The 15,223-nt window shown below is 58.1% G+C and overlaps 1 protein-coding gene across 10 annotated transcripts; it reads left to right on the forward strand.

Annotated features, from left to right (window-relative positions):
• The first annotated feature begins 623 nt into the window (after nucleotides 1–623).
• SERPINF2 (serpin family F member 2) lies at nucleotides 624–13,790 on the forward strand. 10 transcript variants are annotated; one of them, XM_077969792.1, is made up of 12 exons: nucleotides 1,257–1,356; nucleotides 1,467–1,526; nucleotides 1,746–1,846; nucleotides 3,706–3,772; nucleotides 3,888–3,926; nucleotides 4,044–4,106; nucleotides 4,416–4,617; nucleotides 5,748–5,891; nucleotides 6,038–6,241; nucleotides 7,056–7,198; nucleotides 11,107–11,311; nucleotides 12,644–13,790. In XM_077969792.1, the coding sequence occupies exons 4-12, from the start codon at nucleotides 3,710–3,712 to the stop codon at nucleotides 13,054–13,056; spliced, it is 1,476 nt and encodes a 491-aa protein (XP_077825918.1). In that variant the 5' UTR covers nucleotides 1,257–1,356; nucleotides 1,467–1,526; nucleotides 1,746–1,846; nucleotides 3,706–3,709; the 3' UTR covers nucleotides 13,057–13,790. The 10 variants fall into 10 exon arrangements, with proteins under 10 accessions (XP_002800287.3, XP_014973676.3, XP_077825919.1 ...); XM_077969797.1 differs by having other exon boundaries at nucleotides 1,327–1,356; nucleotides 4,044–4,116; XM_077969791.1 differs by lacking the exon at nucleotides 1,467–1,526 and having other exon boundaries at nucleotides 1,222–1,356.
• Nucleotides 13,791–15,223: the final 1,433 nt, after the last annotated feature.

Consider the following 15,223-nt stretch of genomic DNA (forward strand, 5'->3'; position numbering starts at 1 on the left):
TGGGAAGCGGCCCGATGCAGGGCAGTGAACAGGTGTGAGGGTGGGAAGCGGCCCGATGCAGGGCAGTGAACAGGTGTGAGGGTGGGAAGCGGCCCGATGCAGGGCAGTGAACAGGTGTGAGGGTGGGAAGCGGCCCGATGCAGGGCAGTGAACAGGTGTGAGGGTGGGAAGCGGCCCGATGCAGGGCAGTGAAGAGCAGGTGTGAAGGTGGGAAGCGGCCCGATGCAGGGCAGTGAACAGGTGTGAGGGTGGGAAGCGGCCCGATGCAGGGCAGTGAACAGGTGTGAGGGTGGGAAGCGGCCCGATGCAGGGCAGTGAACAGGTGTGAGGGTGGGAAGCGGCCCGATGCAGGGCAGTGAACAGGTGTGAGGGTGGGAAGCGGCCCGATGCAGGGCAGTGAACAGGTGTGAGGGTGGGAAGCGGCCCGATGCAGGGCAGTGAACAGGTGTGAGGGTGGGAAGCGGCCCGATGCAGGGCAGTGAACAGGTGTGAGGGTGGGAAGCGGCCCGATGCAGGGCAGTGAACAGGTGTGAAGGTGGGAAGCGGCCTGATGCAGGGCAGTGAAGAGCAGGTGTGAAGGTGGGAAGGAACCTGATCTTTGCACGGGCTGCCAGTTCTAGTTCACACAGCCCGGGGCCAGTTTCCAGAGCCCTCGTGCTTGGGTAGGGGAAAGAGACATTGCTCTGGAGTGGCAGGACGGTGGGACAGGCCGAGTCCCTCTCATCTCTCCTCCCTTACCCTGCCTTCCGGGCAGCCACCCCGGATCCTGCGCTTGTGAGGTTGGGGGTGAGCTTCCTATCCTGGGCTCTCTGCACAGGCTCTTGTGGCTTCCCCTTTCCTCCCCGGGGAGAAGAAAGGACAATGGAAGTGAGAATCTGGATGTGACTCAGCCCAGCTCTGTGTCCCTGGGCAGGTCACAGGGCCTCTCTGAGCCTGGCTGAACCAGGGATAATCCACACCTCGTGGGGTCTCTGGAAGGCTTAACACAGTGCTAGATTCCTGTGCCTTCTGGATCCGCTCTCTTGGCTAGCCAGATCCAGTCTCTTCACCTCTCTCCTCGTGAACTTCCTCTTTCCAGGCTCAGGGGGGACCCAAATATAGGGGGCTCTGTGTGGCCGCCTCAGGGTTAGACGCCCTGGTGGGAAAGGGGCTTCTGGCTTCAAGGTCAATGTTTAACCGGATGTGCATGTCAATATTTACCAGAAGAGAAGGCAACCTGAACAGGGGTTGGCTGAGAGTAAAGGTCCTGGTGGGAGGGGAGGGGTGGGCTGGGCTGGCTGGAGCCCGGGCGGAGTGTGGGGAGCACCCAAGTGGGACCAGAGGAACATCGTGTGTGGCAGCAAGGAGCCCGCAGAGGTATGAGGGGAGGGACGGCTCGGCCTGCTCCTTGGGCGGGAGAGGAGGGAGCTGCCTCCCTGGCTGAGGGGTCTGGGCTGGATCTATTCAGGAGGCCTGTCACTCGCCAGCCTCCTCTGGGACTTGGAAAAACTGGAGCCTGTTCTTGGCAGGAAGATTCTAATGCCCAGGTCGGAGTCGGGGCCCCGGCCAAGGGCTCTTGTGTGGGATGGGGGTGGGGCCGGGGGTGACCGAAGGATCCTCCAGAAGGGTTGGCCCTGAGATGGGGGTGGGCTGGGGGTAGACTGTGAGACCTCCTCTGACTTATCCTCCTGAGACCGACACCTGCCCTTCCCAGTGCCAGCCTGAGGCAGAGTGCAGGTCGAGGCCTGTGATTCTCCTAAATGCAGGGGTGTCTCTAGCCAGAGTCATTCACTGGGCTCCCCTGCTGGGTCAAAAGGCAGCTCTCTGGCCACCTCGCCACCCCTCCTGAGACCTCAGGGCCTCACAGGTATGTCCAGCCTTGTGGGCAAGACCTGACCAGCCTGAGAAAGACGGGCTAAATGGACGCAGCAGGCTGGGTAGGAGCTCTGGGCTGGGAGCCGTGTGCTGGAGGCTTCAGGGCAGGCTTCCAGGAAGAGGTGGCCTTGAGCCGAGCTGAGCCGGGGGAGTGCCAAGCATCGTACTCAGGGTTTACAAAGACGGGCTTATTTATTTATTTATTTTATTATTATTATTTTTTTGAGATGGAGTCTCGCTCTGTTGCCCAGGCTGGAGTGCAGTGGCCGGATCTCGGCTCACTGCAAGCTCCGCCTCCCGGGTTCACGCCATTCTCCTGCCTCAGCCTCCCGAGTAGCTGGGACTACAGACGCCTGCAACCGCGCCCGGTTAATTTTTTGTATTTTTTTTTTTTTTTTTTTTTTTTTTTGAGACGGAGTCTCGCTCTGTCACCCAGGCTGGAGTGCGGTGGCCGGATCTCAGCTCACTGCAAGCTCCGCCTCCCGGGTTCACGCCATTCTCCTGCCTCAGCCTCCCGAGTAGCTGGGACTATAGGCGCCCGCCACCTCGCCCGGCTAGTTTTTTGTATTTTTTAGTAGAGACGGGGTTTCACCGTGTTAGCCAGGATGGTCTCGATCTCCTGACCTCGTGATCCGCCCGTCTTGGCCTCCCAAAGTGCTGGGATTACAGGCGTGAGCCACCGCGCCCGGCCAATTTTTTGTATTTTTTTAGTAGAGACGGGGTTGCACCGTGGTCTTGATCTCCTGACCTTGTGATCTGCGCGCCTCGGCCTCCCAAAGTGCTGGGATTACAGGCGTGAGCCACCGCGCCCGGCCTTATTTATTTTTTTGACGCAGAGTCTTGCTCTGTCGCCCAGGCTGGAGTGCAGTGGCGTGATCTCGGCTCACGACAACCTCCGCCTCCCGGGTTCAAGCGATTCTCTGCCTCAGCCTCTGAGTAACTGGGATTACAGGCGCCCGCCGCCACACCTGGCTACTTTTTGTGTTTTTAGTAGAGATGAGGTCTCATCACGTTGGCCAGGCTGATCCACCTGCCCTCGGCCTCCCAAAGTGCTGGGATTACAGGCATGAGCCACTGTGCCTGGCCACAAAGATGGTCACGCCTGTAATCCCAGCACTTTGGGAGGAGGCTGAAGTGGGCGGATCGCCTGAGGTCGGGAGTTTGAGACCAGCCTGACTAACACGGAGGACCTCGTTTTTACTAAAAAATACAAAATTAGCCGGGCGTGGTGGCACACGCCTGTAATCCCAGCTACTCGGGAGGCTGAAGCAGGAGAATCCCTTGAACCCAGGAGCTGGAGGTTGCGGTGAGCCCAGATTGTGACATTACACTCCAGCCTGGGCAACAAGAGCGAAACTCCATCTCAAAAAACAAACAAAAATACCCCCAAAAGACGGTCTTATTTTGGTCCTCACCATGCATGTGAGAGGAATAAGGGACTTGTGCCACCGTTTTACAAGGTAAGGCCAAGCCCGGCAGAGTTACGGGAAGTGCCAAGGTTCTTTGGCAAGAGGCAGCCTGGGTGCAGATGCAGACCTGACTCACAGCTCAGGGCCTTGAAGAATGAGAACATTTTGTTTTGGTATTTCCCTCCTATTCACCAAAACGCCCTCAGTGCATGCAATATGAAACACCGAAACTAAACAGGGGGAAGAAGCCGGGGGGGATGTCCCAGCCCCAGGAGCGGCAGCCGTTGTTCCTGTGTTTGGGATCTGCTCTGATCCTGGAGCCTGCTTCTTCCCCTTGGCAATCGTGACCCAGGACTTGGTGGTATCTGTGATGGCGTGGGTAGGAGTCCCTGGCGGGCGTGGGGACGTGAGACGGGAACAGAGCTTTCTGTCCCTGCCACAGGAACATGGCGCTGTTCTGGGGGCTCCTGGTGCTCAGCTGGTCCTGCCTGCAAGGTCCCCTCTCCGTGGTGAGGCTGGGCTGAAGTCGAGGTGGGGTGGGCTGGAGGGGGAAGAAGAGGGACGTTGGCGTGGAGGGAGGGCTTGGCTCCGAGGGGCCTCCTATCCTCACCCCTTTCTCCACAGTTCTCCCCTGTGAGCGCCATGGAGCCCTTGGGCTGGCAGGTACTGGGGAGCGAGGAGCCTGTGACTGGGTGGAAGGCCCGGGGGGTCTCACCGGTGGCTTGGGCAGGGTGGGGGACCTGTGGGAAGGGTCGCTCTCCATCTGCTTCCTTTCTGCAGCTAACTAGTGGGCCAAACCAGGAGAAGGTGCCCCCACTTACTCTCCTCAAGTTGGGCAACCAGGTACAACCAGGTGGGGCTGGGGAAGAGTGGGCGGGGCCCGAGGGAGGAGGGCCCATCGGCAGGGGTCGGGAGCAGGGGCGTGTGGTGAGGCTGAGGCTCTGGAGTGCAGAGGCCAGAAGGGAGAGGGCGGGAAGGACCGAAGGTGGGCGCCAGGCCCCAGAACGCCAGTGCCCTCTGCCTGACGCTCCCTCTCCCCTGGGGCTGGGACAAGGCCCTGCTGTCCTCAGGCACGGGGGCTGTGACAAGACCTTCAACACAGAACCTGGAGCTGACCGCTTGACCTCCCTGACCCCTGATCTGTCCCTGCAGGAGCCTGGCGGCCAGACTGCCCTGAAGAGTCTCCCAGGACTCTGCAGCAGAGACCCCACCCCCGAGCAGACCCGCAGGCTGGCCCAGGCCATGATGGCCTTCACTGCCGACCTGTTCTCCCTGGTGGCTCAAACGTCCACCTGCCCCAACCTCATCCTGTCACCTCTGAGTGTGGCCCTGGCGCTGTCTCACCTGGCACTAGGTACCCTGGCACCACTTGTCCAGACCAAGAGAGCTGGGAGGCCAGTAGGAACTCAGTACTCAGTGGTTCTCCGTGGTGGTTCCTCCACCAGGGTCACGTGGCTATTTGGTAAAAATGCAGATTCCTAGGCCGGGTGTGGTGGCTCATGCCTGTAATCCCAGCACTTTGGGAGGCTGAGGCGGGCGGATCACGAGGTCAGGAGTTCAAGACCAGCCTGGCCAACATGGTGAAACCCCGTCTCTACTAAAAATACAAAAAAAGTTAGCCGGACGTGGTGGCAGGTGCCTGTAATCCCAGCTACTCGGGAGGCTGAGGCAGAGAATTGCTTGAACCTGCGAGACGGAGCTTACAGTGAGCCAAGATCGTGCTAGTGTACTGCAGCCTGGGCAACAGAGCGAGATTCCATCTCAACAACAACAATAACAACAACAAATGCAGATTCCTGGGCCCCCACCTGTCCGTCTGTGTGACTCAGGTCTCAGGGACTGGGCTGGGGAATCTGCTTATTTACAAGTCCTCCTGCTTTTTTTTTTTTTTTTTTTTTTGAGACAGAGCCTTGCTCTGTCGCCCAGGCTGGAGTGCAGTGGTGCGATCTCGGTTCACTACAACCTCCGCCTCCTGGGTTCAAGCCATTCTCCTGCCTCAGCCTCCCGAATAGCTGGGATCACAGGCACCAGCCACCGTGCCCAGCTAATTTTCGTATTTTTAATAGAGACGGGGGTTTCACCATGTTGGCCAGGTTGGTCTCGAACTCTCGACCTCCGGTGATCCACCCACTTTTGCCTCCCAAAGCGCTGGGATTACAGGCGTGAGCCGCTGTGCTTGGCCCGTCCTGGCGATTCTTATGCAAACGTTTGACAAGTTTGATAGCTGTACTCTTTCCCACTGTGCTGGAGGGTCTCTCTCTGGGAAACGGAAGCCCAGAGAGGGAAGGCAACTTGCGTGAGGTGAGGTCACCCAGCCTGTCAGCCACAGCGGGGAGAGTCACGCAGAGCAGATCCGTGGCTGTGGAAGGACGGCGTGTGATCCCGTGGATGTGCTCGCCATGGGCATCCAGGAGGGACTGGAGTGGGCAGTGGGGGTGAGTAAGGACCCGACGGCTGGGCCTTAGCCTGTGCGGTGCCCTCCAGGTGCTCAGAACCACACGCTGCAGAGGCTGCAACAGGTGCTGCACGCAGGCTCAGGGCCCTGCCTACCCCATCTGCTGAGCCGCCTCTGCCAGAACATGGGCCCCGGGGCCTTCCGACTGGCTGCCAGGATGTACCTGCAGAAAGGTAGGCACTGACGGCAGGGAGCTCCCTCAGTCCCGCCCGGGGTGGAGGAGGGTGAGAGAGAGGGGCTGGGCCTCTGGTAGCCAGTGGGAGCGTGGCTGGCTGTGGAGCCTTGAGCCCTGGGAACAGCTTGTACTCCCTCCATGCAGGATTTCCCATCAAAGAAGATTTCCTGGAACAGTCTGAACGGCTATTTGGGGCAAAGCCCGTGAGCCTGACGGGAAAGCAGGAAGATGACCTGGCAAACATCAACCAATGGGTGAAGGAGGCCACGGAGGGGAAGATTCCGGAGTTCCTCTCTGAGCTACCGGAAGACACCGTGTTGCTTCTCCTCAACGCCATCCACTTCCAGGGTGCGCTTCTCCTCCTCTCAGATCCCCCGCCCTGTAGGCTGAGCTGGGACCTGCAGGCCTTTTTGTTTTTTTGAGACAAGTCTCGCTCCGTCGCCCAGGCTGGAGCACAGTGGCGTGATCTCGGCTCCCTGCAACCTCCGCCTCCCGGGTTCAAGCGATTCTCCTGGCTCAGCCTCCTGAGTAACTGGGATGACAGGTGCCCGACACCACGCCCAGCTAATTTTTGGATTTTAGTAGAGACAGGGTTTCACTGTGTTGGCCAGGCTGGCCTTGAACTCCTGACCTCAGGTGATCTGCCCACTTCGGCCTCCCAAAGTGCTGGGGTTACAGGCGTGAGCCCCCGCGCCCGGCCATGCAGGCTTTGTTCTGAGGGTCTCCTTTGTTCCTCAGTCTGGGCCATGAGGCAGGGGGCTGTCTGGGTCTGGTGGGGACGGGTACCCAGGAGCCAGATGAGTTGTTCTAGAGAGAATACCCTGGGAACCAATGGTCTGAAAAGATCCAGGAGGAGGTTCCTAGGAGAATTGCAGGGATTGGGGAAAACACAAGCCCAGATTTCAAAAATGCTACGGGAAAGAGACATTATATCAATTGGATGCCAACGGGCATTCCCTGGGGTCTTGGCCTCCTCCGCTCTCTCATCCTTGAATGGATTCTGGGTGGGATGGGCAATGGGCTGGGGGTGCAGAGACCAAGCTGGTCCCCATCGACGTGACCCCTGCCCTCTGCCCCAAGCTGGTCCCCGTCGACGTGACCCCTGCCCTCTGCCCTAAGCTGGTCCCCGTCGACCTGACCCCTGCCCTCTGCTTGGTTTCAGGTTTCTGGAGGAGCAAGTTTGACCCGAGCCTCACCCAGAGAGACTCCTTCCATCTGGACGAGCAGTTCACGGTGCCTGTGGAAATGATGCAAGCCCGCACGTATCCTCTGCGCTGGTTCATGCTGGAGCAGCCCGAGATCCAGGTCACTCTTGGTTGTCCAGCAGGCTGGGCCTGAGGCTGGGAGGTGGGGAAGGCAGTGGACAGGCTGTGGAGCAGGCACAGGGATGGGTGGAGGGTGTCTCGCCTTCTTTGCCGCCACGTCCCCTAGGCAGGCAGTTGCAAAAGGTCCCACGATCCCCCCCTCCTACCCGGCAGGAGAACTGAGGCTTCAGGCTCTTTGAGGTTCAGTAATTCAGTGAAAATATAGTGGGCATTTGCTGTGTGCCAGATACTGTTCTAAGCACTAGGGTTTTTTTGGAGCATGTGGGAGGCCAGGTCTCTGCTCTTAGGAGGGAGGATACACAGTGCAACAGTGAATGGACATCAACACAGGAATTGATGTCCGTGGGAAGTGCTGTGGAGGGAAAGCTGAAAAAGAAGGTGATTTTGGCCGGGCCTGGTGGCTCACGCCTGCAATCCCAGCACTTTGGGAGGCCCAGGCGGGTGGATAATACGGTCAGGAGTTCAAGACCAGCCTGGCCAAGATGTGAAACCCTGTTTCTACTAAAAATACAAAAATTAGCTGGGCATGGTGGCAGGCGCCTGTAATCCCAGCTACTCTGGAAGCTGAGGCGGGAGAATCACTTGAACCCAGGAGGTGGAGGCTGCAGTGGGCTGAGATTGTGCCACTGCACTCCAGCCTGGGAAACACATTGAGACTCTGATCTGCTCACCTCAGTCTCCCTAAATGCTGGGATTACAGGCGTGACCCACCATGCCTGGCCTTATTTAGGCATTTTAGAGTGGTAAGGGTGAATTCTGTGAGGAGGGGGCATTGGATTGAGACTCAGGTGACCATTGGTGATAAGGGTTTATTACAAGGGCCCATGGACTTTGGGGCAGCACAGGGACCACCCCACGGCCATGTAGCCACTCAGGGTCTCCGCAGCCCCCAGCCTGGGAGAGTCCACTGGGCCCTCATACAGTGCTCCTTAGAAGGGAGGATCTGATTGGATTGGATTTCTTAGCATCCTGCGTGAAACATTCCGATTGGACAAACTTCCCTTTTTTTTTTTTTGAGACAGAGTCTCGCTGTGTCATCCACGCTGGAGTGCAGTGGCTCGATCTCTGCTCATTGCAGCCTCTGCCTCCCGGGTTCAAGCCATTCTCCTACCTCAACCTCTCGAGTAGCTGGAACTATAGGCATGTGCCACCATGCCTGGCTAATGTTTTTTTTTTTGAGACAGAGTCTTGCTCTGTCGCCCAGGCTGGAGTGCAGTGGTGTGATCTCGGCTCACTGCAAGCTCCTCCTCCCGGGTTCCCGCCATTCTCCTGCCTCAGCCTCCCGAGTAGCTGGGACTACAGGTGCCCGCAACCGCGCCCGGCTAATTTTTTTTGTATTTTTTTTTTTTTAGTAGAGACAGGGTTTCACCGTGGTCTCGATCTCCTGACCTTGTGATCCGCCTGCCTTGGCCTCCCAAAGTGCTGCGATTACAGGCGTGAGCCACCGCGCCCGGCCTGTTTTGTTTTTTTTGAGACAGAGTTTCACTCTGTCACCCGGGCTGGAGTGCAGTAGTGTGATCTCGGCTCACTGCAGCCTCTGCCTCCCAGGTTCAAGCGATTCTCCTGCCTCAGCCTCCCGAGTAGCTGGGACCACAGGCGCCCGCCACCATGCCCGGCTAATTTTTGCATTTTTAGTACAGATGGGGTTTCACCATATTGGCCAGGATAGTCTTCATATCCTGACCTCGTGATCTACCCACCTGGGCCTCCCAAAGTGCTAGGATTATAGGCGTGAGCCACGGCGTCCAGCCAATTTTTGTAATTTTTTTTTTTGTAGAGACTGGTTTCACCATGTTGGCCAGGCTGGTTTCAGGATCAAACTCCTGACCACAAGTGATCCGCCTGCCTCAGCCTCCGAAAGTGCTGGGATTACAGGCGTGAGCCACTGCGCCCAGCTCTGATTGGATAAAATTCCGCGCCAGGCTGTCTCAGGTGTGGCCTCCCTTGCTTCTAGCTGGAATGTGGTCCCCTTGGCCTGGGCATTGATCCCTGGGCCAGACAGCTGTGGCTGAGATGGCCATGTTTGTTAGCTTCACAAGGCAAGTGTGACACAGAGCACAGCCACTTGTGCAGGAAGGAGCTGGAAGCCACTTGGGCAGCCCTGCTGGGAGGGGGCTGTGGGCAAGGCCGGCTGGAGTGTGTCCTGGCTTCCCGGCAGCTCACTCTGAAAGGCCAGTCTGATCCACCTCCCCAGAGGTTTCCCTTTCCTGCTTCCCCTTTCCTCCAGGCTGTGTCCTGCACACTCCTCCTTCATCCTTTGTCTCCTTTCCTTGGGCCTCCTCAGCCTTTCTTGTCCTCAGGCCCTCTACAGACCCATACAGCCAGAACCCAGGTCTTATCCTCCCACGGGCAGGGGTTCTCCACACAGGCACTCTGCCTGGAACCCAAGGAGTCACAACTGCAGGAGGCCCTCGAGCCCTGTGGTGTCCACACTGCTTTTGCTGCAGAATCCCTTCAAATGAAATCTTAATGGCCGGGTGCGGTGGCTCACGCCTGTAATCCCAGCATTTTGGGAGGCTGAGGCAGGTGGATCACCTGAGGTCTGGAGTTTGAGACCAGCCTGGCCCAACATGGTGAAACTCCATCTCTACAAAAAATACAAAAATCGGCCAGGTGAGATGGTGGGCGCCTGTAGTCCCAGCTACGCGGGAGGCTGAGGCAGGAGAATCACTTGAACCCGGGTGGCAGAGGTTACAGTGAGCTGAGGTCACGCCATTGTACTCCAGCCTGGGCAATAAGAGTCAAACTCTGTCTCAAAAAAAAAAAGAAAAAGAAAAAAGACGCCAGGTGCATTGGCTCATGCCTGTAATCCCAGCACTTTGAGAGGCCGATGCAGGTGGATTACAAGGTCAGGAGATCGAGACCATCCTGGCTAACACGGTGAAATCCTGTCTCTACTAAAAATGCCAAAAAAATTAGCTGGGCATGGTGGCGGGTGCCTGTAGTCCCAGCTACTTGGGAAGCTGAGGCGGGAGAATGGCATGAACCTGGGAGGTGGAAGTTGCAGTGAGCCGAGATCGCGCCATTACACACCAGCCTGGGCGAGAGAGCAAGACTCCGTCTCAAAAAAAAAAAAAAGAAAAGAAAAAAAAGAACTCTTAAGCCAAATCACAATATATATACACAGCTGGCAAAGTCACAAGAGGGAGGTGAGGGAGGGTGGGGAGGACATTACTCTGTGGTGACTCACCCACAGAACCCAGGTGTGGTGTGACAGCCAGTGACCCTGTCTGTGGTACATCTGGAGAAGCTGAGACAAGAACAGGCGATTCCTTACGCCAGGTCACAGGGCCAGCTGGTAGCAGGTGAAGAGAGAGAAAACCAGCAGGTATTGAGCACTGTCCATGACAGCGACACTGCTGGAAAGTATTTTTTTGAGACGGATTTCACTCTTGTCCACAGGCTGGAGGGCAGTGACGTGATCTCGGCTCACTGCAACCTCCGCCTCCCAGGTTCAAGTGATTCTCCTGCCTGAGCCTCTGGAGTAGCTGGGATTACAGGCGCCTGCCACCATGCCCAGCTAGTTGTTGTATTTTTAGTAGAGATGGGGTTTTGCTATGTTGGCCAGGCTGGTCTGGAACTCCTGACCTCAGGTGATCCGCCTGCCTCGGCCTCCCAAAGTGCTGGGATGACAGGCGTGAGCCACCACGCCCGGCCACACTGCTAGAAACTTTGAAAGCATCTCATTCGGTTACGTGTCCGCCTGCAGTGGGAGAGGTAGTGTGACTCCACCCCTCAGTGAGGACGTGGAGGAGCAGCGGGGTCAGGCACACACCTGGCAGGAAGGCCCGCAGCTCCAGCGTCTGCCTCAGGAGCATGTGCTGGCCCCGTCCCCACTTAGCTTCGGGGCTTTCTGGTCCTCATGCTCTTCCCTTCCCTTTTCCGTAGGTGGCTCATTTTCCCTTTAGGAACAACATGAGCTTTGTGGTCCTTGTACCCACCCACTTTGAATGGAACGTGTCCCAGGTACTGGCCAACCTGAGTTGGGACACCCTGTACCCACCTTCGGTGTGGGAGAGGCCCACCAAGGTCTGGCTGCCTAAGCTGTATCTGAAACACCAAATGGACCTGATGGCCACCCTCAGCCGGCTGGGTAAGGAGGAGGGTGCGGGCCAGCCCCCGAGGTCAGGCTGGGCAGGGCGGGTGAGGAGGAAGCCTCCGGCTGGCAGTGGAGCTGAGTCAGGGCTGCCCTGTGTCCTGCTCTTTTCCAGGGCTTCGAGAGGGGGAGAGGGTTGAATATGAGCCCCTGGACCCTCTGTCCTGGTGCAAGTTGGGGTGGCCTGGAGAATGGGGATCTGCTTTGCTGCCCAAGACCTAGCACTGCAAGGAGAGTCTGGGTAGAGAGCCGGGGGTGGCATGTGAGCCTCGCCGGCTCCCCTGGAACGGGAAGGAGGAAAAGCTGGGGTGTCACACTGTTAAAGAAATGCTGGGTGGGGTGGCTTATGCCCGCAATCCTGGCACGTTGGGAAGCTGAAGTGGGTGGATTGCTTGAGCGCGGGAGTTCGAGACCAGCCTGTGCAACACGGTGAAACTCCGTCTCTACAAACAATACAAAAATTAGCTGGGTGTGGTGATGATACTGGGGAGACTGAGGTGGGAGGACCTCTTGAACCCAGGCGGCTGATGCTGCAGTGAGCCGTAATTGTGCCACCGCACTCCAGCCTCAGCAACGGAACTGAGACCATGTCTCAAAAATAAAAATAAAGGCCGGGCACGGTGGCTCACACCCGTAATCCTAGAATTTTGGGAGGCCAAAGCGGGTGGATCACCTGAAGTCAGGAGTTACAGACCAGCCTGGCCAACATGGTGAAAACCCGTCTCCACTAAAGATACAAAAATTATCCGGCATAGTGGCGCGTGCCTCTAATCCCAGCTACTTGGGAGGCTGAGGCAGGAGAATCGCTTGAACCAGGGAGGAGGAGGTTGCAGCGAGCCAAGGTCGTGCCACTGCACTCCAGCCTGGACAACAGCGTGAGACTCCATCTCAAAAAAAAAAAATTATAATAACTAAAATAAATAAATAAAGCATCTATCCTTCAGCCATTTGCTAAGCAGCTGCTGTATGCCAGGTACTGCACCAGGCACTGGGAGCCGACCCTGTGCAAACAGCTGAGTCCAGTGGGGTGGGCAGACGAGCAATCACATACTTACAAGAGCATAAGCGATAAGACAGAGAGGGCTTCTCTCCAGCTCACCCAGGAGAACACTGAAAATGTGCCTAGGCTGGACTTTAGAGCTGGGGATCAGGGAAGGCTTCCTGGAGGAGGTGATGTTTAAGTTGAGACTTGGAAATCAAACAGGAATGAAGCAGGGATCTATGAGTTCAAGGTGTGCCCTGGCCAGGATCTCAGATACCCTCCCAAGCAGCTCCAGGAGCCTGTGGGGCCAAGGGCAGCTCTGACCAGCCATCTCTGGCCCTGGGCAGGCCTGCAGGAGCTGTTCCAGGCCCCAGACCTGCGCGGGATCTCTGAGCAGAGCCTGGTGGTGTCCGGCGTGCAGCATCAGTCCACCCTGGAGCTCAGTGAGGTCGGCGTGGAGGCGGCGGCGGCCACCAGCATCGCCATGTCCCGCATGTCCCTGTCCTCCTTCAGCGTGAACCGCCCCTTCCTCTTCTTCATCTTTGAGGACACCACAGGCCTTCCCCTCTTTGTGGGCAGCGTGAGGAACCCCAACCCCAGCGCGCCACGGGAGCTCAAGGAGCAGCAGGATTCCCCGGGAGACAAGGACTTCCTCCACAGCCTGAAAGCCGGCCCCCGCGGAGACAAGCTCTTCGGCCCTGACTTGAAACTTGCGCCCCCCTTGGAGGAGGATTACCCTGAGCTTGGCAGCCCTAAGTGAGGGGCCATAGCTGTGGCATCCAGAGTCCCTGCCTGGACCAGCCTCTCCACTCATGTGACTCTTTCCAACCTGCTTTGTGGCACTCGGGCAGGGGCCGGGGGGCTGTCTGAGAGAGGCCATTCTTTCCCAACATCTCTTGGGGAGTTTAGGGCGTGGGGGGTGGGTGGTTGGGCGGAGGGCAGGCATCGGGGAGCCGGGAGCCTGACCCCCATCTTTCTTCCAAATGGGCTCAGAGGGTGTCCTGTGCCGGGGCCTGGGCAGGAGGGAGGTGCTTCTAGTTCTGCCAGGAGACAGGTTAGCTGCTCCCCACGTCAGCTGGGACATCCCTACTTTTGTTTACCAGAGAGAAAGGGAGGGGGAGAGGGCCGCCTTTGGACTTGTCCCGGGACACCGAGGCTAGGGCGGGGAGAGACGGGCCCTGGTGGTGGCCCCGGAAGGACAGCGTTGTCCTCAGCCCCGCGTGGAACTCGCGTCTGGCACAGCCTGACCGCGGCCTAACCTGCTGAGAGCCCATCAGCCTCCATCCCACCCCCAGGGCCTTGTCATCCCAGGCTTCCCACGGCTCCTCGAGATCCCAACACTGCCAGCATCTCCCTTCCTTCCTCTCTCCTGTCTCCCTCCTCTGCCCGGGAGCTCAGGAGCCGAGGCAGGGAAGGGTCCTATGGGCTCCTTAAGGCTCTTTTGTAAGGTTTTTGTAGTGATTTTTATGCCACCTGAATAAACAATGAATGGGCCTGGCTGGTTTGATGTCACCATTCTGGGCATGGGTGGGGACAAGTGAGGATGGTGGGGAAGGAGGGGAGGCGGCTGCAGGGCGGACTGTGCTGAGGAACCCTAGGCCCAGCAGGGCGGCAGCCCGCACAGTGCCACGTTTGGCCTCTGGCCGCTCGACAGGCATTCTTCTCCACATGGTCCCCTCTGACCTCGCCAGCCCTCCCCCGGGACACCTCCACGCCAGCCTGCCTCTGCTCCTGACCTCTTCTTCTCTCTATGCCTCAGGCAGCCGGCAACAAGGGCGGCTCAGAATAGCGCCAGCCTCCTGGTTTGGGAGAAGAACTGGCAATTAGGGAGTTTGCGGAGCTTCTAATTACACGCCAGCCCCTCTGCCAGGAGCTGGCGCCCGCCAGCCGGGGGCAGGCTGCCGGGAGTACCCGGCTCCAGCTGGAGACAGTCAGTGCCTGAGGATTTGGGGGAAGCAGGTGGGGAAACCTTGGCACAGGGCTGACACCTTCCTCTGTGCCAGAGCCCAGGAGCTGGGGCAGCGTGGGTGGGCACGCTTCCCTGCTGGGGGTGCAGGGTGTCCACGTGGCAGCGGCCACCTGGAGCCCTAATGTGCAGTGGTTAAGAGCAAGTGCCTGAAGGTCAGAGAGAGGCCTGGCATGGAATCTGGCTTCTTGCAGACAAGCAGTGTGGAGAGACAGATGATTAATCAACAAAGAGAAATACGTTGTATGTCCGAGGATACGCTGCCGGAAGAGCGATGGTGAAAGTGAAGTAGGGAAGGGGCAGGGCTGGGAGGAAAAGCCTCGTGAGAAGCTGAGACGGGAGCAGGGCCTTGAAGGGGATGAAGGAGGGCACTACGGAGTTCCTGGCGAAGCGTGGCCTGGCCGAGGAACGGCATGGGCAGAGGTCCTGCCGAGGAGCTCAAGACAGGCAGGATGGTGGGGCTGGAGTGGAGAGAGTGAGCGGGAGGAGGAGGAGGAGTCAGAGAAGAGCTCAGGACAGATCCTTTAGGCTCTAGGGACACGATAAACACTGTGGTTTTTGTCTTGTCAAGTCTGTCCTTTTTATTTTTTTTGAAAAAGTCTCGCTCTGTAGCCCAGGCTGGAGTGCAGCAGTGTGATCTCGGCTCACTGCAATCTCTGCCTCCTGGGTCCAAACAATTCTCCTGCCTCAGCCTCCCGAGTAGCCAGGATTACAAGTGCCCACTATCGGCCGGGCGCGGTGGCTCAAGCCTGTAATCCCAGCACTTTGGGAGGCCGAGACGGGTGGATCATGAGGTCAGGAGATCGAGACCATCCTGGCTAACACGGTGAAACCCCGTCTCTACTAAAAAATACAAAAAACTAGCCGGGCGAGGCGGCGGGCGCCTGTACTCCCAGCTACTCGGGAGGCTGAGGCAGGAGAATGGCGTAAACCCGGGAGGCGGAGCTTGCAGTGAGCTGAG

The sequence above is a fragment of the Macaca mulatta genome, chromosome 16 (assembly GCF_049350105.2).
Source record: "Macaca mulatta isolate MMU2019108-1 chromosome 16, T2T-MMU8v2.0, whole genome shotgun sequence".
NCBI classification, from domain to species: Eukaryota; Metazoa; Chordata; class Mammalia; order Primates; family Cercopithecidae; genus Macaca; species Macaca mulatta.

Bases quoted from the DNA above. Each gene is read 5' to 3' on its own strand.
- SERPINF2 (XM_002800241.4), top strand. From the start codon at position 1,169: ATGTTTAACCGGATGTGCATGTCAATATTTACCAGAAGAGAAGGCAAC. The intron at 3,927-4,043 runs GTACTGGGGAGC...TCCTTTCTGCAG, and splicing joins TGGAGCCCTTGGGCTGGCAG to CTAACTAGTGGGCCAAACCA. The intron at 7,199-11,106 runs GTCACTCTTGGT...CCTTTTCCGTAG, and splicing joins TGGAGCAGCCCGAGATCCAG to GTGGCTCATTTTCCCTTTAG.